The sequence below is a fragment of the Amyelois transitella genome, chromosome 11 (assembly GCF_032362555.1).
Source record: "Amyelois transitella isolate CPQ chromosome 11, ilAmyTran1.1, whole genome shotgun sequence".
Classification (NCBI taxonomy): domain Eukaryota; kingdom Metazoa; phylum Arthropoda; class Insecta; order Lepidoptera; family Pyralidae; genus Amyelois; species Amyelois transitella.
In genome coordinates this window covers 604,079-626,351 of record NC_083514.1, presented here as the reverse complement: position 1 = coordinate 626,351, position 22,273 = coordinate 604,079, and the positions used below count along the sequence as shown (strand labels likewise).

Genomic DNA, 22,273 nt, shown 5'->3' with positions numbered 1-22,273 from the left:
CCGAGTAATTAATCCTGGCATTTACTTACAATGTACGTACATTCTTGACCGGATTTCACAAATTTAGTAATTTAATTTTAGAACAGGACAACTCCACAGCTTGCCCATGTATGTTGGAAAAGGCGACTAAGGGAGAGGCTCATAAACTGGGTAATTAGAGGCGATGAGCTAGCAACGTCACTGTTTGAATCTCAATTCCATCGTTAAGCCATACAGCTGAACGTGGCCTTTCATTCTTTTACACACATACATATGGTCACGTCTATATCCCTTGCGGGGTAGACAGAGCCAACAGTCTTGAAAAGACTGAATGGCCACGTTCAGCTATTTAGTTTAATGATAGAATTTAGATTCAAATAGTGACAGGTTGCTAGCCCATCGCCTAAAAAAGAATCCCAAGTTTGTAAGCCTATCCCTAAGTGATGGAGTGGTCCTATTCTTTTTTGTATTGGTGCCGGGAACCACACGGCACCATTATTTTAGTATGAAGGATACAAGATAACACCTGATGAGATCAACACAACTTATAATTCAATCTTAAGCAAGAATAGAAGAAGCGGTAGGTAGTACAATCTGTGCATTTTCACTTTTAACAAACCGTTATAGATATATTTAACGTTATTATAAATAGGCAAGCGACATATTACACAGATTAAGTTAGCCTCGAAGTAAGTTCGAGACTTGTGTTACGAGATACTAACTTAACGAATCTGTACTTATATTAATAAACATCCAAGACCCAGGCCAATCAGTAAAGGTTAATTTCTCATGCCCTGGCCGGGATTCGAACTCGGGACCTCCAGTGTCACAGACAAGCGTACAACCGCAGCGCCACAGAGGCCTTCAGTTACTTACGTATATTGCATGATTACCGACCCTTATGTTATATTTAGCAATTACCTACATTCATAAGGAAATATTTCGAGGAAAACGTATAGCGAATTAATGATCGAAAAAAATAACTATAAAGGTAATTAGGATACCATTAGTGGAGCATGAAAATAGAAACATAAACACGTCTTTTCTCTTTTACGGCATGATTTTTGTATTTTTGTATATTTTTTATCTACTATATGTATGTATGTATATTATAATTATTTTATTTTATAATTTTGTGTAGATATAAATATATTTATTTAGTTTGACCGCACATAAAGTTCTCTGTCAAACATATTAATTACCCTATCCCTTAGTCGCATTTTACGACAATCATGGGAACGAGACGTAGTGGTTCTATTCTTTATTTATTGGTGCCGGGAACCGCACGGCTAATAATAAACAATGTTAATCGTAAACAAAAGCAAAATTCCCGCCAACGAAAAACGGCAAGTAACGATATGACATTTGAAAAGTTCCAGAAAGTTCCACGGCAATTAGTAAGCTCGTCGCTTCGCGCTTCGCCGCGTCTTAAGCTTTTAAGCTCCGATTTTGTAAGGTTATATTCAGTGGAAAACTAATATCTAGCTAGATTTATTACGGTGCCGTGTGGTTCCCGGCACCAGTACAAAAAACAATAGGACCGCTCCATCTCATTCCCATGGATGTCGTAAAAGGCGAATAAGGGATAGGTTTACAATCTTGGGATTCTTTTTTTAGGCGATGGGCTAGCAACCTGCCGCTATTTGAATCTCATTTCTATCATTAAGCCAAATAGCAGAACGTGGCCATTCAGTCTTTTCAAGACTGTTGGCTCTGTCTACCACGCAAGGGATAAAGACGTGACCATATGTATGTATGTACATCCGTACGTAGGTATAAGACAGTGCACCCCGTTAAAACTTTACTTATAAACTGAACATTTCATACGGCGGACTTGAACACACGTTCTCCAAGCTGACGGGAAAACAAAGCCATTGTCTGAAAGCAGCCATTCAATCAGACTTCAGTCTTAAATCCGAAGACAAAAGGATAAAAGAACTAATTTGGATTAACGCATTAACTCTTTGGAGCGCAACGCGTGGCTAGGAACGTATGGAATCTTCTTCTGTTCTTATAATATATTTAAACTAGCTGTGCCCGCGACTTCGCCCGCGTGGAATAGCTATTTTGGGCATCATTGAAGCCCTCAAGGATGAATAATTTTCCCCCGTTTTTTTTTTCACATTTTCCATTATTTCTTCGATCCTAATAGTTTCAGCGTGATGTTATTTAGCCTAAAGCCATCCTCGATAAATGGTCTTTCAACACAAAAAGATTTTTTCAATTCGGACCAGTAATTCCTGAGATAGGCGCGTTCAAACTTACAAACAAACGTGTGTAGTACCCTAAGTACTCGTATATTATGCAAAAAAAAATATCGAGATCGATTCAGGAGATTTATTCGACTAACTCTGACAGAGGAATCAATCATATTTTCCGTTTTTTTATCCCACATATTTATAAGCTGCATACAAAATATTCAATTATTTTACATATATTCAAATAGTCTACCATAATATTCAACCACAGAACAAAGTCCACAGAGCTAGTGTCTGTGGACCCGTGGTCTGTGCTCTGTGAACGAATGTAGAATAAATCGATCGTATCGCATCCGGAAATTCATATTTAAAGCTAACCTGAATTTTACGAGTACTTAAGAGCCGTTTCACATTTTTCAATGGCGCAGTGCTTCCCTCATCTATACTAATCTATACTTATATTATAAAGCTGAAGACTTTGTTTGTTTGTTTGTTTGAACGCGTTTATCTCAGGAAGTACTGGTTCATATTGAAAAATTCTTTTTTGCGTTGAATAGACCATTTATCGAGGAAGGCTTTAGGCTATATAACATCGCGCTGCAACTATAAGGAGCGAAGAAATAATGGAAAATGTGAAAAAGACTGGGAAAAGTATTTACCTTTGAGGGCTTCAATGATGCCCAAAATAACTATTCCACGCGAACGGAGTCGCGGGCACAGCTAGTTTGAAATAAAAATTTTTATCTTAAACAAAAACGAAAATTATAAATCTAATTTTTATGAGCCTTGGATCTGATGACTGCAGTCCTTCAAATATATTATTATAACTATATTGATGTAGATTGCGTAGACTGAAGCATACAGCTGAAATTCAAGCGCGCTTCTACCGCTTTTTGCGCAGTCAAGAGTAGCCTATGTTATTCCTGAGGGTCAACTCTATTTGGTTAACTGTTGGCTCTGTCTACTCCACAAGGGATACAGACGTGACCATATATATGTAGGTATGTATGTAAACTCTATCACTCCACGTTGTTTCACCAAAATCGGCTCAGTGGTTCATGAATGAAAGTGTAACAGACAGAAAGAGTTACTTTCGCATTTTTAACAGGGATGGTAGAGATTTTCCACCCGTAAAAAAACTTTTAATCAAAATTCGCGTTGAAGCTAAAAATATTAAAAATTCTCAACTCAAGGAAAATATCATCTGAATATATGAGCGGATCCAATAAAGTTAGAATAATGCAGGAAGGAGATGTTTCCAGGACTTCGCATCAATCTGAAAACACTGCAGAAAGCAAACAAAGTCGGAAGGTTGCCAGCGCCACAGTAAATGTTAACATTCAGAAGGACAAGTTCACAAAAATATGTAATACATACATATAATTGCGTCTATAGCCCTTGCGGGGAAGACAGAACCTACAGTCTCGAAAAGACTGATATGCCAAGTTCAGCTGTTTGGCTTAATGATAGAATTGAGATTCAAATAGTGGCAGGTTTCTAGCCCATCGCCTAAGAAAAGACTCGCAACTTTATAACCTGTCCTATTGTCTATATATCTATTATATTGTCGCCTTTTACGACAGCCATGTGAAAGAGATAGAGTGGTCCTATTCATCTTTTTTTTATTGGTGCCGGTAACCACACGGCTTAGTTTTAATAAATAAATAAAAATTTCCGAAGGTCAGACGGAATTAGCCACGTGTCAAAACGTTCGCAATAATGCTAGATTAGTCGAATCTAATATAATGCTATTATTGTGAACAGCGCGCCGACAGGAATGTGAAAATTTATTTTATTTTATTTTTATTTATTTAAATACACATAACAAATTGTAGTAAAAATATACATAGTAGTAAAATTATAAAGTTACGATCTACACTACAAATTCAAAAACAGTGTACATACGAAGACCATATAATAAAAATGCAAACAGTTAAGAGATACAATATATGATAACGATATACATAGGTAAATATTCTGTGTAAAAGTATCTGATTTGACCTGTTGTAAAATATCCTATTGAGTCTAAGGATTCGGCAAAATGACAGGAAAGTGTTCACCTACTGTTCAGAATATGTTGTGGTCGTATTAAAACTAACGTTGCGATTCGGTGGCGTTCGTTGCACCCGCTGTCTGCAGCCAATAGGAATCGATTAGACATTCAAGGTTTTGCTTTCAAAATTTGAACGTATCTCATGAATTATTTCGCAGGGTTTCTGAGGAATTTATATAATAGCCTTTTCATATTATGCCGCGTGGTTTTCGGCACCAATAAAATGAATAGGACCACTCCATCTCCTTGCAGTGGGGTAGACAGAGCCAACATAATTGAAAAGACTGATAGGCCACGTTCAACTGTTTGGCTAAATGATAAAATTAGGATTCAAATAGTGACAGGTTGCTAGCCCATCGCTTAAACGAAGAATCCCAAGTTTTTTCTAGCCGTTTTTAACGTCATCTATGGAAAGAGATGGAGTGGTCCTTGTCTTTTTTATATTGATGCCGGGAACCACACGGCAGATGACTATACCATAAACATAACGTGCAATCTTAGAATTGTCCCTGGAACACACAATACATAATTTAGTTATGCTAGTAAATACAATAACCAATTCTCATCTCAATATTATTATCTACTAGCTGTGCCCGCGACTTCGTCCGCGTGGAATAGCTATTTTGGGCATCATTGAAGCCCTCAAGGATAAATAATTTTCCCCATTTCTTTTTCACATTTTCCATTATTTATTCGCTCCTAATAGTTGCAGCGTGATGTTGTATAGCCTAAAGCCTTCCTCGATTAATGGTCTATTCAACACAATAATATTTTTTCAATTCGAACCAGACGTTCCTGAGATTAGCGCATTATTCAAACAAACAAACAAACTCTTCAGCTTTATAATATTAGTATATAGATACGTGAAGGACTAGCTTCTTATCAAAGACCATTTAAGTCAGCCTCAGAACTTTGCAAAACACTACAAAGACGATGCACTGCCCGCAATCCGCTAGGGACGTGATATGGTTTTAGTGCAGTGACGTCGAGACTCGAGTCCATCGATACAAATTAAATAAAAAACAGATATCACATTTCAGTTAATAAAGAAACACTCTCCGTGTTTGAGGGTAATCCCAGACATAAATTGGGTTCTTACTAGCTATGCCCGCGACTTCGTCCGCGTGGAATAGTTATTTTGGGCATCATTTCAGCCCTCAAAGATGAATAATTTTCCCCGTATTTTTTTCACATGTTCCGTTATTTCTTTGCTCTTTATAGTTGCAGGGTGATGTTATATAGCCTAAAGACTTCCTCGATAAATGGTATATTCAATGCAAAAATAATTTTTCAATTCGAACTAGTAGTTCCTGAGATTAGCGCGTTCAAACAAACAAACTCTTCGGCTTTATTATATTAGTATAGATGTTATTGTAATCACAATAATAACTAACACTCGCCTGTTTATTTGAAAGTTATGTTCACCTGTTATAGGGTTGCATGCTAGCACACAAATTAAAAAGTTACTTGTAAATTTTGTTCATGTAACCTGTTGGTGTACCTAAATTAATAAATAAATAAATTAATAAAATAAAAAATTCTAGTTTTATATTTAGATGTACATAAACATATAAATAAATAAAAAATTAAGCCAAACAGCTAAACGTGGCCTTTCAGTCTTTTCAATACTGTGTTGACTCTGTCTCCCCCGCAAGGGATATAAACGTGACCTGACCGTGTATGTAGTGATAAAAATAAATTAAATGTAAATTACATACCTTCTGTACTTTCTTTATTTTGTGACAATGTGCTCTCTATGATGAGTACCTACAGCCTTTGGATGACCGGAATGTGTATCATTTTGTTTGCATTTATGTACGTATGTATGTAAAATTATTCTTTGTTATTATAGTAATATAACGTTGAACCATTAATGGTTGCCGTGTGGTTCCCGGCACCAATAAAAAAAAGAAAAAGAACACTCCATCTTGTTCCCATGGATGTCGTAAAAGACGACTAATGGATAGGCTTATAAACTTGGTATTCGTCTCTTAGGTGTTGCGCCAGCAACCTGTCACTATTTGAATCTCAATTCCATCATTAAGCCAAATAGCTGAACGTGGTCTATCAGCCTTTTCAAGAATGTTGACTCTGTCTACCCCGCAAGCGCAAGGTAGATATGTTTTTATGTATGTCATCCCTTACGTGTTAAACAGTCTCGCAAAGACTGAAATATCATGTTAATTATGGCTAAAATGATAAAATTGAGATTCAAAAAGTGACCTTTGAGTAAATCACTAAATTAAGTAGTAAATGAGCCAAACCGCGCTCATACCGCTCATTCGGCTCTCGAGCGGAGCGCTCTTGAGTTCGAGTCGATAATTACGATCACGAGGGAGCCCAATCCTGACTCCCAATAACACGCCACAAAATAACGAGCGTACAGAAGTACCCTAATCAATTAATTTGTGGCGACATCTCTACGCCACTCATCACAACATCCAATCAAACAACTACTGTCAATCATCGCGAAGAAATTGACGCGCTCAACCAATAGCAGCGAAGAATCTAAATCGCGATTACAAAGATTTCATGGATTGGAGCATAAATACAAATTGCGACTCAACATCGTCTGTCGCGCGGTTCCCCAGGCGTCACACCTAGCCTGGCGGAAGATCTTCCCTTTGGTGGCGGTCGAGCCGAATCATCGCTCCCGGTACAAATTAATTAGAGCATCTGTGGTCAAATCGGTAAAGTGTCTGGTTAAAACGCGATTGGTAAGGCACCGATTCGAATCCCAACTCGGCCATGTACCAATGTCTATTTTAGAAGTTATGTACATGACAAGGAGAGTGTGGAGGGAAAGGTCGGAGTGGGAAGACCTAGACGAACGTATATTGATCAAATTAAGGACGTCCTGGTAAAGGGTCAGGTCAAAAGTACCCGAAAGGAAGTGTGCAGAAATCGTGGCAAGTGGAGAGAGGTAGTCTCTGCCTACCCCTCCGGGAAAGAGGCGTGATCTTATGTATGTATGTACATTAGTTTGATAACGAAAACGGCCTCTGTGGCGCAGCGGTAGTGCGCTTGTCTGTGTCACCGGAGGTCCCGGGTTCGATTCCCGGCCAGGGCATGATGAGAAAAGAACTTTCTCTGATTGGCCTGGGTCTTGGATGTTTGTCTATATAAGTATTTATTATAAAATATAGTATCGTTGAGTTAGTATCTCGTAACAAAAAGTCTCGAACTTACTTCGAGGCTAACTCAATCTGTGTAATTTGTCGCGTATATATATATATATATAACTAACGGTGATGGTAAGAATCGTGAGGAAACCTATACATTCACACAACTGGATGTGTAACCATATGATCCAATACGGGTTAGGTTCCCCTGCAAAGGTTGCGGAGGCCAAATGAGAGTCGCTTGGTATAAAAACCTGACTCACCCAATCCAGGATCCATAGTCAAAGGCTTACCCCGGTCTCCTCTCCAGAGTGGTGAGGATGCAACCGGGACTAAAGCCAGGAAGAAGTACTCTAATTAAATAATGAACGTGCCTTTAGAATTCAAAACGCAGGTGAAGACAAGAATCCGTACCTTGTCACTGGCCTGTTTCTTTACATATATACATACATACATGTACGTCATACGTCACGTCTATGTCCCTTGCGGGATAGACAGAGCCAACAGTCTTGAAAAGATTGAATGGCCTCGTTCAGCTATTTGGCTTAATGATAGAATTGAGATTCAAATAGTGACAGGTTGTTAGCCCATCGCCTAAAAGAAGAATATCAAGTTTATAAGCCTATCCCTTAGTCGCCTTTTCGACATCCATGGGAAAGAGATGGAGTGGTCCTATTCTTTTTTCTGTTGGTGCCTTTATTTATTTTTTCTTTCTGTAGGTAATTAAAACGCGGAACATAAAATATCATACATCAACATTTTTCAAAATATCGATTGTAACAATGTCAAGGAAATGAGTGTCTTAAAATAAATAAAACATAACAAAATCACACCTCTTTCCCGGAGGGGTAGGTAGAGACTACCTCCTTCCACTTGCCACGATCTCTGCATACTTCCTTCACTTCATCCACATTCATAACTCTCTTCATGCAAGCGGTTTCGGGTACTTTTGATTTTAAAAATAATAAATTAGTTCATTTCCATAATGACAGATATTGAATGCACACTTTCTGTGATCTCGTCAATTTGCTCGCATGTCCTCTGATTAAATTGGATTGGAGCACTTTGCTTAGTGATATCACCGACATTGGAAGGTCACACTTCGTCTAATTGAGAGACTAAATTGATACAAGTTTTCACACATGATAATACTACTAATATTATAAATGCGAAAGTTTGTGAGTACGTCAGGATGACAGTAAGTATCTTTGTCACTCTTTCACGCAAAAACTACTGAACCGATTACGATGAAATTTTGTATGTAGGTAGTTGAAGTCCTAGAATAACACATATGCTACTTTTTATACCAGAGTTCCCGCGGGATTGAAAGGGTTTCCATGCGGACGAAGTCGCGGGCGGCTTCTAAATTATACAACCGTATGGTTCCCGGCACTATGGAAAAATACCACTAAATATCTATCCCATAGGTATCGTAAATGGTGACTAAGGGATAGGCTTATAACCTTGGGATTCTTCTTATAGGCGATGGGCTTGTAACCTGTCATTATTTGAATCTCAATTCCATCATTGATCCATACAGCTGAACGTAGTCTAGCTGTCGGTCTTTTCAAGAGTGTTGGCTCTGTCTACCCCACAAGGGATATAGACGTGACCATATGTATGTACATATGTCGCACATCCAGAATATTGTGCAGGTTTCCTCATGTTGCACACATTTATTATTAATAAAAGAAAAAACTCATCAATTTTGTAAAGAAACCATCAATTTTACAACAATACTCTACAAGATTAAAGTTTCGGCGGTCCGAAGTTCGATTCCCGTGACAAGCGCACAATACCCTAATAATGGCAACCTTTCCCCTATTGACAGTTTCCGTGAAATCTGCGAAAAAAGGCGGAAAGTGAAAAGGGTGTGTTACATGACGTTTCTTTGGATGTAATTTTGGTAAAAGGTTTTTCATATTTAAAGTTTTGGTCGGTAGCATGTGTAGAATTTTAAAACTCTTATAAAAAAAATAGAGAGGAAATAAGAAGTTTCTTCTGTGTGAAGACAGCTTGTACAATATAAAATACTTAAATGAAAATATCGTGAGGAAACCTGCACTTTTGTGGCAACTGAATGTGTGACCATGATCCAATGTGCAATTTTCCCAGAAAAAAAATGCGGTTGATATCCCACGGTTGTATTTTGGTAATAGTTACGTCCTCAATAACTAATGCTGTAGCAATACGTATGTATTCGTTACTGACTTACGAGTATTCAGTCAGACTCGAAGTAACGTTCAGTTACTTTCGAATCAATTTCGTTACTCGCATATTGCGATTGTAGAAACGGAACGTCACGGGATGATGCGTAGATTCCCTTTTTTTTGTATTTTTTAATTCTAATTGATTAAACTTTATTTGTATCTTTTGTTTTCATTACTTAATCAACACATTTAATAATAATGTAGGTAAGTATTATATCCATAAAATAATAATTCGTTTTGAAGATTGTAAGTAGATACGAAATATACCTACGATACGAAGAAGATACGATTTGTTCTGACGGAAGTAACGAGTACAGTTTTGTTTAGTACCAAATACATGCGGGTGTGAATTTAATCGGTACTTTTACATACATACATACATACATAAAATCACGCCTCTTTCCCGGAGGGGTAGGCAGAGACTACCTCTTTCCACTTGCCACGATCTCTGCATACTTCTTTCGCTTCGTCCACATTCATAACTCTCTTCATACAAGCTCGGCGGTTTCGGGTACTTTTGACCTGACCCTTTACCAGGACGTCCTTAATTTGATCAAGATACGTTCGTCTAGGTCTTCCCACTCCGACCTTTCCCTCCACACTCTCCTTGTATATCTGCTTAGTCAACCTGCTTTCATTCATCCTCTCCACATGACCGAACCATCTTAACATACCCTTTTCTATTCCTGTAACTACATCTTCTTTCACATCACAACATTCCCTTATCACGCTGTTCCTTATCCTGTCACTCAATTTCACACCCATCAAACTCCTTAACGCTACTAACTTACAGCTCTATCAAATAACTAATTCTTCTTAGGAATGTTATTGACATGTACACAATGATGATTTTGGCATTTATTAAAAAACAAAATAACATAATTTATTTTCGTGACCGCCATTTACCAGCTAGGCAAGAACACTATATAATTAGGTATGTAATGTTATTGCTATGTTCCTATATATTATTTTTGTTAACTGTATTTTTTTTTTTTAATTAACAACGTTAACTTTCGCCAATTCAGGTCGGTTCAAAGCGAAATAATTATTAAGTATTATTTTTTTTTAATGCGAATAATTTTCTTTGACCAATTTTCTATTATTTATTTTTTATTTTATGTACATCACTTAAATGTTGACTAATTTAATTTAATACTTAATTAATCTTAATGCTATTATTATGGATTATTTGAAGAACTTATTATAATTTTAATTTTTAATATTAATTTATGAATTAGATCCACAATAACAGCTATACCTATATTGTACGTTCTGTTAAGAATAGGACACATTGAAACATTTATTATTATATATTTAAGATCTATGTAAAACATGTGTATCACAATAAAGATGATTTGATTTGATTTGATTAAGAGTCGCGTTTTAATTTCGCTTTGCATTTCTCCGGTGTAAGATGAAACTGAAAATTCTATGATATTTTTATACCAGAACTGCCATCTGTCATACATTTTAAGAACTAAAACTGTTTAACACGTTATTGAGGCATGAAACGAAACCGTGCTAATTGTTGTTATTAATTGTCAACAGAGGGCGGTAGTATATAACGTTTATGATATTTTAAAGCAAACAAGGAGGAAATGATCTTGATACTTGTATTTATTATTATTACGAACCGATTAGTTTATTAAGTTTAATCAACTGATCATGTGGAACGTTCAGAAACAGATTTCTTTTAAGTATTACTCTTATTGTCAGGTTGGCTGGAAGAGATCCCACTTAGAGATAAGCCCGCATTTGTACTGCAGTGTCGTGTGGTTCCCGTCACTAAAGAATAGGACCACTCCATCTCTTTCCCATGGCTGTTGTAAAAGGCGACTAAGGGATAGGCCAATCAACTAGGGATTCTTCTTGTAGGCGATCGGCTTGCAATCTGTCACTATTTGAATCTCAATTCTATCATTAAACCAAACAGCTGAACGTGGCCTATCACTCTTTGCGAGACTGTTGGCTCTGTCTACCCCGAAAGGGATATAGACGTCATTATATGTATGTAGGTATGTATGTATGTTGTACTGTACTACTGTTTTATAAGTATTTGAAATGTACTCCTTTAATGAACAATAAAGCATTTACTTACTTACTTATTAAGAAAACAACTTTAAAAGTAATCCCATAAAAAAAAATCTCAACTTACGTGGGTGTCAAATAAAATCCTTAAGATACTATGGAAACATTTATAACATCAAAATCTTAGATCAAAAAAATGGACGTCACACAAAAAGATAGCACATTTTTCACTCTTGGCCAACCTTAATTCAAAGTTATGAATACTTTTTGGTGAATTCGCTGTGGAATTTCCTGAAACTGTCCAGCATTTCTTGCAGTAAATCGGGTTGTGGCAGGATAGTGGTGCGAAAATGGTAGGTGCCGGGGCGCTGACCGAAACCACTGCCAGAGATGACGCAGATCCCTGTGAATTGAATTATTCATTCATTCATTCATATAGTCACGTCTATATCCCTTGCGGAGTAGACAGTGCTAACAGCCTTGAAGAGTCTGGTAGACCGTGTTCAGATGTTTGGCTTTATGATAGAATTGAGATTCAAATAGTGACAGGTAGCTAGCCTATCGCCTTAAATAAGAATCCCAAGCTTATAAGCCTATCCCTTAGCCGCCTCTCACGACATCCATGGGAAATGAGATGGAGTGGTCCTATTCTTTTTTTATTGGTGCGGGGAACCACACAGCAAATATAATATATTGAATTGAATATGCAAATTAATATTATTAGCTGATGCGTCAGCTCAAGAATAACCCAAACCGAGGTACTTATAAGAAGAGAGTTATTAATTCGGATGAAGCAAAAGAAGTATGCAGGAGTCTTTGCAAATGGTAGGATAAAGTCACTGCTTCTGGGAAAGTGATTTTATGTATGTGCCATGTGGTTCCCGTCATTAATATAAAGAATACGACCACTCCATCTCTTTCCCATGGATGTCGTAAAAGGCGACTAAAGACTAAGTTTATAAACTTGGGATTCCCCTTTTAGGCTATGAGCTAGCAACCTGTCACTATGTGAATCTCAATTCTATCATTAAGCCAAACAGCTGATCGTGGCATATCAGTCTTTTCAAGACTGTTAGCTTTGTCTGCTCCGCAGGGGATATAGACGTGATCATATGTATGTATGATTTACATTGTCATATACCATGTTTTTATGTTTTTATTTATTTTTTAGATAAAGGTATGAAACCCCGAAAAAAGATCAATAAAATAATTATCTTAATGCTGATGTTTGGAATCAAAATATTGTTAAGTTTATGATAAGATGCTGTTTCTTAATGATAAGATAGATAGATAGGCAAGGATATAAAAAATTTGAAATGCAATTAAAATGTTAGCAGCAGTTTGTTACCGCTTCTTCTGCACTGACGCTTTGGAAGCGGCTGTAAACTTAGTTTTTAAGTAATATATTTGACGTCAACCAAGTTGTTAAACCATACGACAATTATTAAGCGATATAATAATATCCCTATAATAATGAATAAAAAATTTTGAATTTTTGAATTTTGAATGACTTTTATATACCTATAGCTATAGATAGCTTGTTATACTCCCAAAGTCGTTGGGGGTGGGGGTTTTCGAGTTAGGAATGAGACGAACGCATACGGATATACCTGATTATAAATCAGACCATTGTCAAACAATGAAATCGGAATCATTTATTTCTTGAAAGCGATTTGTTTTTTTTTAAATAAAATTAATAGGTATGTGTACATACATACATACATATAGCCACATCTATATCCCTTGCGGGAAAGACAGAGCCAATAGTCCTGAAAAGACCGATAAGCCACGTTCTGTTCACGGCTTATTGATTAGCTTGCCTATCGCCTAAAAGAAGAATCCAGAGTTTATAAGCCTATCCCTTAGTCGACTTTTACGATATCCATGGAAAATGGAGTGGTTCTTTTTGTATTAATGCCGTGAATGGTCAATGTGTGTATGCTAAATTTGTATGTTCAACAATAATTATTATATTATTTTGTACCTGTATTTTCTAAAAGCTGGAATGCGTAAAATGTATCAGGCGGCTTCCCATCGCTCTTGGCGGCTTCTACGGCTTTGGGCGGAAGTTCGAATCGTGGGAAAGCATACATAGCTCCCTAAAATACGATAAATTTATCAAAAGTACCTAATAATAGATAAATAATGACATTGAATTTGATATTCCTCGTCCTAGTGAGTTGAATATCCAACAAATCTATACTAATATTATAAAGCTGACTAGTTTGTTTGTTTGAACGCGTTAATCTCAGAAACAACTGGTTCGAATTGAAAAATTATTTTCGTGTTTAGTAGACCATTTATCGAGGAAGGTTTAAGGCTGTATAATATCACGCTGCAACTATAAGGAGCGAAGAAATAATGGAAAATGTGAAAAAAACGGGGAAAATTATTAACCCTTAGGGCTTCAATGATGCCCAAAATAACTATACCACGCGGACGAAGTCGCGGGCACAGCTAGTACATAAATAAATGTAAAACTAAGTTTATTTATTTGTTGGTTTTTTGTTACCGCTATGTTATGTACTGAGTGAATCTTCTTCAAGTTTTGCGTAGGTATATAAGTATAATTAAGGGTCTGGAGAAGTACATAGGGTGCTTTTCATCCTGGTAAATATATTCCCATTGGATTTCCGAAGAACTTTTTATAATGTAGGTAGCGCTAAATCCGTTTGGATGAAGCTGCCGGTAAAAACTAGTTTAATAATAAAGATCAAATCTTTATCGCAATAGGACTTTACTCGAAACGTGAACGTGACCGTATTTAGTATAATTATATTTATCTCAATAAAGATAAGTATTTATTACAAATTTAAAATTACATCGATACTATGTTAATGGTTTCAACATGGGTATTATAAGTTACTAGCAGTACTCGCGACTTCGTCCGCGTGGAATAGTAATTTTGGGCATCATTGAAGCCCTCAAGGATGCATAATTATCCCCGTTATTTTCACATTTTCCATTATTTCTTCGCTCCTAAAAGTTGCAGCGTGCTGTTATATAGCCTAAAGCCTTCCTCGATAAATGGTCTATTCAACACAAAAATAATTTTTAATTCGAACCAGTAGTTCCTGAGATTAGCGCGTTCAAACAAACAAACAAACTCTTCAGCTTTATAATATTAGTATAGATTTAAAATCATATCGATACTATATTAATGGTTTACATTTTACTTATTGGCCTGGGTCTTGGATGTTTATCTATATAAGTATTATTTAAAATATATAGTATCGCTGAGTTAGTATCTCGTAACACAAGTCTCGAACTTACTTCGAGGCTAACTCAATCAGTGTACTTTGTCCCGTATATATATTTATTATTGATTTATTTATTTGAACATGGGTATTATAAGTCATTGTACCTATGTAATGTTTAAAATTTCAACAGTCCGCCCCCAAAATCAATCAGCTTCCTAATTCCATTTTGTTTTTAATCTTTTACAATTTTCACCCCCACCCATTATTCTTCGAAGGTCAGAAAGCTAATCCGGTTTCTTCTTCCTGTTAATCTTCTTTCATTCTAAAGAGGATCCCTATAGGTAATACAAACCTGAACGATATTACATTTGAAGCCCTCCATTTTGTTGAATGTCTCCGCTATCATCTTGGCTCGCTTGTTCAGGGAGCCGAGCACGGCGTCTTTCTCTTGTTTCCATTGTTCATAAGAGGGATCGCCTTCTTTTGGTGGCTTTGCCTAAAATATATATACATACATACATATAGTCACGTCTATATCCCTTGCGGCGTAGACAGAGCCAACAGTCTTGAAAACACTGAATGGCCACGTTTAGCTATTTGGTTTAATAATTGAATTGAGATTCAAATAGTGACAGGTTGCTAAGTAGCCCATCGCCTAAAAAAGAATCCCAAGTTTGTAAGCCTATCCCTTAGTCGCCTTTTACGATGTCCATGGGAACGAGATGGAGTGGGTCCTGTTCTTTTTTGTATTGGTGCCGGGAACCACACGGCACTAAAAAAAATATATTCATAATTTTTTAGGGCTTGCATAAAGAGAGTTATGAATGTGGATGAAGCAAAGGAAATATGCGGAGATCGTGGCAAGTGGAAAGATGTAGTCTCTGCCTACCCCTCCGGGAAAGAGGCGTGATTTTATGTATGTATGTATGTATATATTTTTTTTAATAATCTTAAAAATGTCATGTGTTGCTAACGTTGCGTTTTTATACCTACCCGACGCATTGGGACATATTTTGATCCAATAGCAGTCTGTTTTTTTTTTGCTAATACAGCAAGAGATTTTATGGTTTATATTCTAAATCGGACTCTTTAGTTCAAAACCGTTGATCAATATTCGAAGGTTTAGCTAAATCTATACAAAGACAATGCGTTTTCAACCAGATTAGCTTAATCCTGATCGAAACGCCGAAATTTTTGGAACAAAAGATGTAGGTAAATCGAAATACCCATGTAGGATAATTCTCTCAATTTTTGAGCAAAAGATGTTAATCGAAATAGCTAGCTAGTACTAAAAGTACAATAGATACACATATTATCACGTCTACATCCCTTGCGGGGAAGACAGAGCCACCAATCTTGAAAAGCCTGAAAGGCGTGGCTTTTTGAGTCTTTTCAAGATTGTTGGCTTCACAGCTGTATAGCTTCATGATGGAATTGGGATTCAAATAGTGACAGGTCACTAGCCCATCGCCTGCAAGAGGAATCCCAAGTACATACCTATATAAGATTATCCCTTAGTCGCTTTTTACGACATCCATGGGCAGATATGGAGTGGTTTTTTGACCTTGGAAGCGGCAGTAAACTTAGTTTTAAGTAATTTATTTGACGTCAACCAATGTTGTTAAAACAAACGTTTTGACAATTATTAAGCGATATAAAGTATCCTATATGTAATAATGAATAAAAATTTTGAATTGGAATTTTGTTCAATTCTAAATGTCCGTAAACCACACGGCACTTCAAAAATAACAACATAAGCAACAATACTAACAACACAACTGACAGCGGTCTGACCGAGAGTAGTCGGGCACAGCATCGCCGATATAGCCTTGTACATGTTCGCCTGGACCTCTGGATCAATGTTGCATAGCTCCATCCAGCCTCCGCGGAGACCACACTCCCCCATGTAGCCCTTGCTGACCGACATGAAGGAAGCTAATTCGTGTTTATCGTACGGCGAACCCATTTCTTTCATCACCTGTCAAAGGAACACTTCATTTATTTTTTGTCTATTTATCTCTAACTATAGCTGTGACCACGACTTCGTCCTCGTGAAATAGTTATTTTGGGCATCATTGAAGCCCAAGTTATTTTTCACATTTTCCATTATTTCTTCGCTCCTAATACTTGCAATGTGATGTTATATAGCCTGAAGCCTTCCTCGATATATGGTATATTCAACGCAAAAATAATTTTTCAATTCGAACCAATAGTTCCTGAGATTAGCGCGTTCAAACAAACAAACTCTTCAGCTTTATAATATTAGTATAGATTTATCTCTAATTTTTGTCAGGTTTTCAACAATAGGAAATCCATTTCAAATTTCTATAATCAGAAACAAAACTAATCTATTCTGCTCACTTCCATCCATATGATCACGTCTATATCCCATGCAGGATAGACAGAGCCAGCAGTCTTTGAAGACTGATAAGCCACGTACAGATGATAGGCTTAATGATGGAATTAAGATTCAAAAAGTGATAGGTTGCTAGCCAATGGCCTTACAGTTATCTCAAGTCAAGCCTAACCCTTAGTCGCCTTTTACGACATCTATGGGATAGATATGGAGTGGATACCTATTATTTAAATATTGCAGGAAGAACTTCAACAGCAATAATTAGTAATTACCTATACAAATATTTTATTTTGATTTATTGAGTTATTTCTTTCGTAAATGTTCGTGACACTCACCTTTTTAAAGGAGAAAAACTTACTGCCGTCCGCATAAACATTGTCTTGGTAGACTTCATCCGCAAATATTAACAGGTTGTGGGTATGTGAGAACTTAATAAGTTCTTCTATGTTTTCTCTCGTCAATACCTTAAGATAAGTAGAACCTTGTGAAATGATATCATCAGAGTCATTAATTTAAATCTGCATAATCACCTAATTTTAACGGCCTCTGTGGCTCAGCGGTAGTACGCTTGTCTGTGACACCGGAGGTCCCGGGTTCGAATCCCGGCCAGGGCATGATGAGAAAAGAACTTTTTCTGATTGTCCTGGGTCTTGGATGTTTATCTATATAAGTATTTATTATAAAATATAGTATCGTTGAGTTAGTATCTCGTAACACAAGTTTCAAACTTACTGCGAGGCTAACTCAATCAGTGTAACTTGTCCCGTATATATTTATTATATTTATTATTTATTACCTAATGAAAATCAGAAGTAGAGATCTGGTGATTAATTTATTCTATCGTTTAATATAATTTTTCTTTTTAAGTATAATATAATTACTAAAAACTGCATAGGTACTTATTGTCACGTTTATATCCCTTGCGGGGCAGGCAGAGTCAACAGTCTTGAAAATTCGGAAAGGCACGTATGGCTTTATAATGGAACTGAGACTCAATTAGTTACAAGTTGCTAAACCATCGCCTACAAGAATCCCAAGTTTATTAGCTTGTCCCTTAGTCGCCTTTTACGACATGCATAGAAAAGAAATGAAGTAGTTCTATTCTTCAGTGCCGGGGACACACGGCACCAAAGAACTTACTTAAAAACGAACTACAAAAAAAATCCACTAAAAAAGCACGTACATATATACATAGGTACATACATAAAATCATGCCTCTTTCCCGGAGGGGTAGGCAGAGACTACCTCTTTCCACTTGCCACGATCTCTGCATACTTCCTTCGCTTCATCCACACTTCGGTTTCGGGTACTTTTGACCAGACCCTTTACCAGGACGTCCTTAATTTGATCAAAATACGTTCGTCTAGGTCTTCCCACTCCGACCTTTCCCTCCACACTCTCCTTGTATATCTGCTTAATCAAACTGCACGTAAAAAGCACGTAGGTACAACTAATAAAGATACAGACCTGACCAGTAGGATTTCCAGGGTTGATGACGACCAAAGCGCGCACGTTGACTTTAGACTTGGCTTCATTCAGAGAACGCTCTAACTCCTTCACATCAAGTGCCCAATTCTTGTCTTCATCTAAATAATATCTGACAGGCTCCAAACCGAATTCGGCCAGTGATGCTGAGTATAAAGGATATTGAGGGATAGGAATCATGATACCTGAAGAGGAAATTACAAAGTTCTTAAAGGCTGCTGGAAAAATCGTTTCTACATTTAAAATCAAGAAGTGAGAAAGAGACTGCTAGAATCTTTTTTGCGAGCTTTGAATAACAATACATACATATAGTCACGTCTATATCACTTGCGGGGTAGACAGAGCCAACAGTCTGGAAAAGACTGAATGGCCACGTTCAGCTATTTGGCTCGATGATAGAATTGAGATTCAAATAGTGGCAGGTCGCTAGCCTATCGCCTAAAAAAGAATCCCAAGTTTGTGAGCCTATCCCTTAGTCGCCTTTTACGACATCCATGGGAATGAAATGGAGTGGTTCTATTCTTTTTTGTATTGGTGCCGGGAAGCACACGGCACTTAATTATCGTATAAATAATCTCCCTGACCAGCTCACCTGAAGGTTTCCCGCCAATATTGTTACAGAACAGCTGGAGAACATACTTTATGGCTGAAGAAGCACCAGCAGTCAATACAATGTCCTCCCAATTTGCTTTATGTCCGTCGCGGCGCTCTATGTATTCAGCGGCGTGCTTGCGAATAAGTTCTATGCCATGGGACACCGTGTACGAGCCAATTGACTTTCCTCTGCACATATTATCTTAAAGTCTAATACATACATATGGTCACGTCTATATCCCTTGCGGGGTAGACAGAGCCAACAGTCTTGAAAAGACTGAATGGTTCAGCTATTTGGCTTAATGATAGAATTGAGATTCAAATAGTGACAGGTTGCTAGCCCATCGCCTAAAAAAGAATCCCAAGTTTGTAAGCCTATCCCTTAGTCGCCTTTTACGACATCCATGGGAAAGAGATGGAGTGGTCGTATTATTTTTGTATTGGTGCCGGAAACCACACGGCAGTCTAATGATTACAGTATATAATTAATCTACGATTGTGCCTAAGGTTGTAAAAGTTGTGCACAGTAAGGAATATCAAAATCTGTGTCTGCATCAATAGAACCTAATGAATAGGTACTCTGGAGTCAGCCTTTAGCAAACCTACGAAAGACAAGATCAAGCTGTCATTGCATACATACATGACAGATATCTATAAGTCGGAAGATCTACTCATTATTCTATGACAAACCAACCATAAACGCTCTTCAATGCTTTTTCCCAAAGAGGACATAAATATTTGTGGTCCAATCACTCACTTACTTGACCATATCTTTAAAAGATCAATAAGAGATAAGTAAAATATATCCAACATACTGAAATGATCTTTTAAATCTCACCCACAACTACTCAGGATGTCACACGCTCTTTGCTGAACATCTTCAGGGAAAAGATCTTTGGATATCAATTCTGGCAAGACAACACATGCCAAAACCTGAAATGATGGATTAAAGTAATCTGTAAGTAGTTTGCGTAAATCTCTTTTCGAAAATCTCGTCGACTACATTCTTTGCCATCTAGTTTAAGAACCTCATTACGACTGGTATCATTTCTCATTTAATTCTATTTATCATTAAATCTATTTATCATTTAATTGGTAACTGCCATTTCAGTCCTTTTAAAATATAACAGGCTTAGAAAGACGTTGAGTGATTTCCTTGTTCACTTTACTGGAAGCCACGCTGATCAGTTGATGTGTTTAAGAGTAGTATTAATAACTAGCTGTGCCCGCAACTTCGTCCGCGTGGAATAGTTATTTTGGGCATCATTGAAGCCCTCAAGGATGAATAATTTTCCCCGTTTTTTCACATTTTCCATTATTTCTTCGCTCCTAAAAGTTGCAGCGTGATGTTATTAGCTAGTTAGTCTAAATCCTTCCTCGATAAATGGTCTATTCAACACAAAAAGAATTTTTCAATTCGAACCAGTAGTTTCTGAGATTAGCGCGTTCAAACAAACAAACTCTTCAGCTTTATAATATTAGTACCTACGAGTACTAAGTACCTATTAAAAAAATACTGACCTGTCTTATAAAAGTGATGGGTTCCTGCCCCATGGCATGAGCATCGCCAATATTGGCTCTAATAACTTTCTTAAACGGTTTTTGGGCACCCTGAAACAAATCACAGGATTTAGTTCCATTTACTCCATCATATCATCACAATGCAGTGTGGTTCCCGGCGCCAATACAAAAAAGAATAGGACCACTCCATCTCTTTCCCATGGATGTCATAAAAGGAGACTATTACGACACAGATTGGAACATATATACAACCTCCGACACAGCATCGTCGGAGCCGCGGTTCCCAAGGCATAACACCTAGCCTGGCGGAAGATCTTCCCTTTGTGGCGGTCGAGCCCGAATCATAGCTCCCGCTACATCTACATATAATGTGCGTGGGGAAAAACCAGCATCTAATGAGGATAAAGAAATCAAAAAACAAATACCAAGAGGGTATTGAATAATATAACACACGTACACTCTGTAGTTCTTTCTCGATAGCTGCAGCCCTGATCACCAGTGGGCCTCTGACTGCGTACTCCAACTTTATGATGTTAGGGTTCAGATTTTGCAAAGTGACTGCCTTTCCACCCCCTCCACCGCCACCTCCCCCCGATTTTCCGCATCTACTGCTCATATACCGCCATGAAGATACTAAAATCCTAATACTCTTGTTCATCTGCAAAATTATCAAGTATCAGCTGTTATCCTGCGATATATGTAATATAAAGAACTTTTGTTGGTAAGCAGTACTTGGTACCGGTACTAAAGTACAGGTTCTGTCCCGGTTCTTAATGATACCAAAACGTATGCAATACCAGGGAGTGATGCAATTCTAATATCGTTTTTAAATACTGAATCTTTTAAATTTACCACGAATTATTGAAAACAGACAATTTGATACATTTGGGAGACATCAGTCCTGTTAAATTACTTAAGTTTTTTCAACATGATTTCATTAAATTCGTTGACTATTTGTTTGATCTCTGTCGTCGTGATTTGATTGAATTGCTCTGTCAATAGTTATACCTATTTGCGACGTTAAACAAAAAGAGTTTGTTTAATGTAGTGACTTGTTCGGAATAAACCTCTATCTTTTTTTGACGTGGTTAACCTTAAAGAGAAACCACGGTGGAGTAATAACAATTGTACCTACCTACTGTTTAATTTTTATGTTACAAAGTAAGTTTCATTATATTACTTAGTATAGGTTTCCAATGGTTCCACGGCTATTAATTGATCTATAAAAAGGTAGGTACATACATTTACATCCTTCAATTTCCAACCGAATTCACAATATTAAAAAACGACTCCACTTATTTTGATACTTGATTTCTTTCTCTAAGGATTCTTAGAAGCTTGATTTTATATATTTTTCTGTCATTATTTGCATTTCATAAGAGGAAATACCTACGGTTCTCTTGCATTTATGAATAAAATAGGGCTAGGTTTGTCTACGCTGTTTTCTATCTTTGCTAAATATTTAGGGCTGTCCTACAGTGTATGCATTTGCCCTATGAAAATAGAAAAACAAACTTTGCGGGTGGT

The 22,273-nt window shown here is 37.1% G+C and overlaps 1 protein-coding gene across 2 annotated transcripts; it reads right to left on the bottom strand.

Moving 5' to 3' along the window:
- Nucleotides 1–11,778: 11,778 nt before the first annotated feature.
- Nucleotides 11,779–21,399, bottom strand: LOC106131395 (alanine aminotransferase 2). Of its 2 annotated transcripts, none has more exons than XM_013330506.2 (10): nucleotides 21,204–21,399; nucleotides 20,747–20,836; nucleotides 20,064–20,158; nucleotides 19,224–19,414; nucleotides 18,614–18,816; nucleotides 17,482–17,610; nucleotides 16,562–16,768; nucleotides 15,143–15,286; nucleotides 13,575–13,689; nucleotides 11,779–11,993 (listed from the first exon to the last, which is right to left on the bottom strand). In XM_013330506.2, exons 1-10 carry the CDS (start codon nucleotides 21,360–21,362, stop codon nucleotides 11,845–11,847), a joined length of 1,482 nt encoding a protein of 493 aa, XP_013185960.2. In that variant the 5' UTR covers nucleotides 21,363–21,399; the 3' UTR covers nucleotides 11,779–11,844. The 2 variants fall into 2 exon arrangements, with proteins under 2 accessions (XP_013185960.2, XP_060802434.1); XM_060946451.1 differs by having other exon boundaries at nucleotides 16,574–16,768.
- Between the last annotated feature and the right edge of the window lie 874 nt (nucleotides 21,400–22,273).

What these genes read in the sequence shown, in the direction of transcription:
- LOC106131395 (XM_013330506.2), bottom strand. Translation starts at nt 21,362, where the DNA reads ATGAGCAGTAGATGCGGAAAATCGGGGGGAGGTGGCGGTGGAGGGGGT. An exon ending in CCATCACTTTTATAAGACAG is followed by an intron (nt 20,159 to 20,746) that starts GTCAGTATTTTT and finishes CCATCATTTCAG; the next exon opens with GTTTTGGCATGTGTTGTCTT. An exon ending in CTGGAAATCCTACTGGTCAG is followed by an intron (nt 17,611 to 18,613) that starts GTCTGTATCTTT and finishes ACTTATCTTAAG; the next exon opens with GTATTGACGAGAGAAAACAT.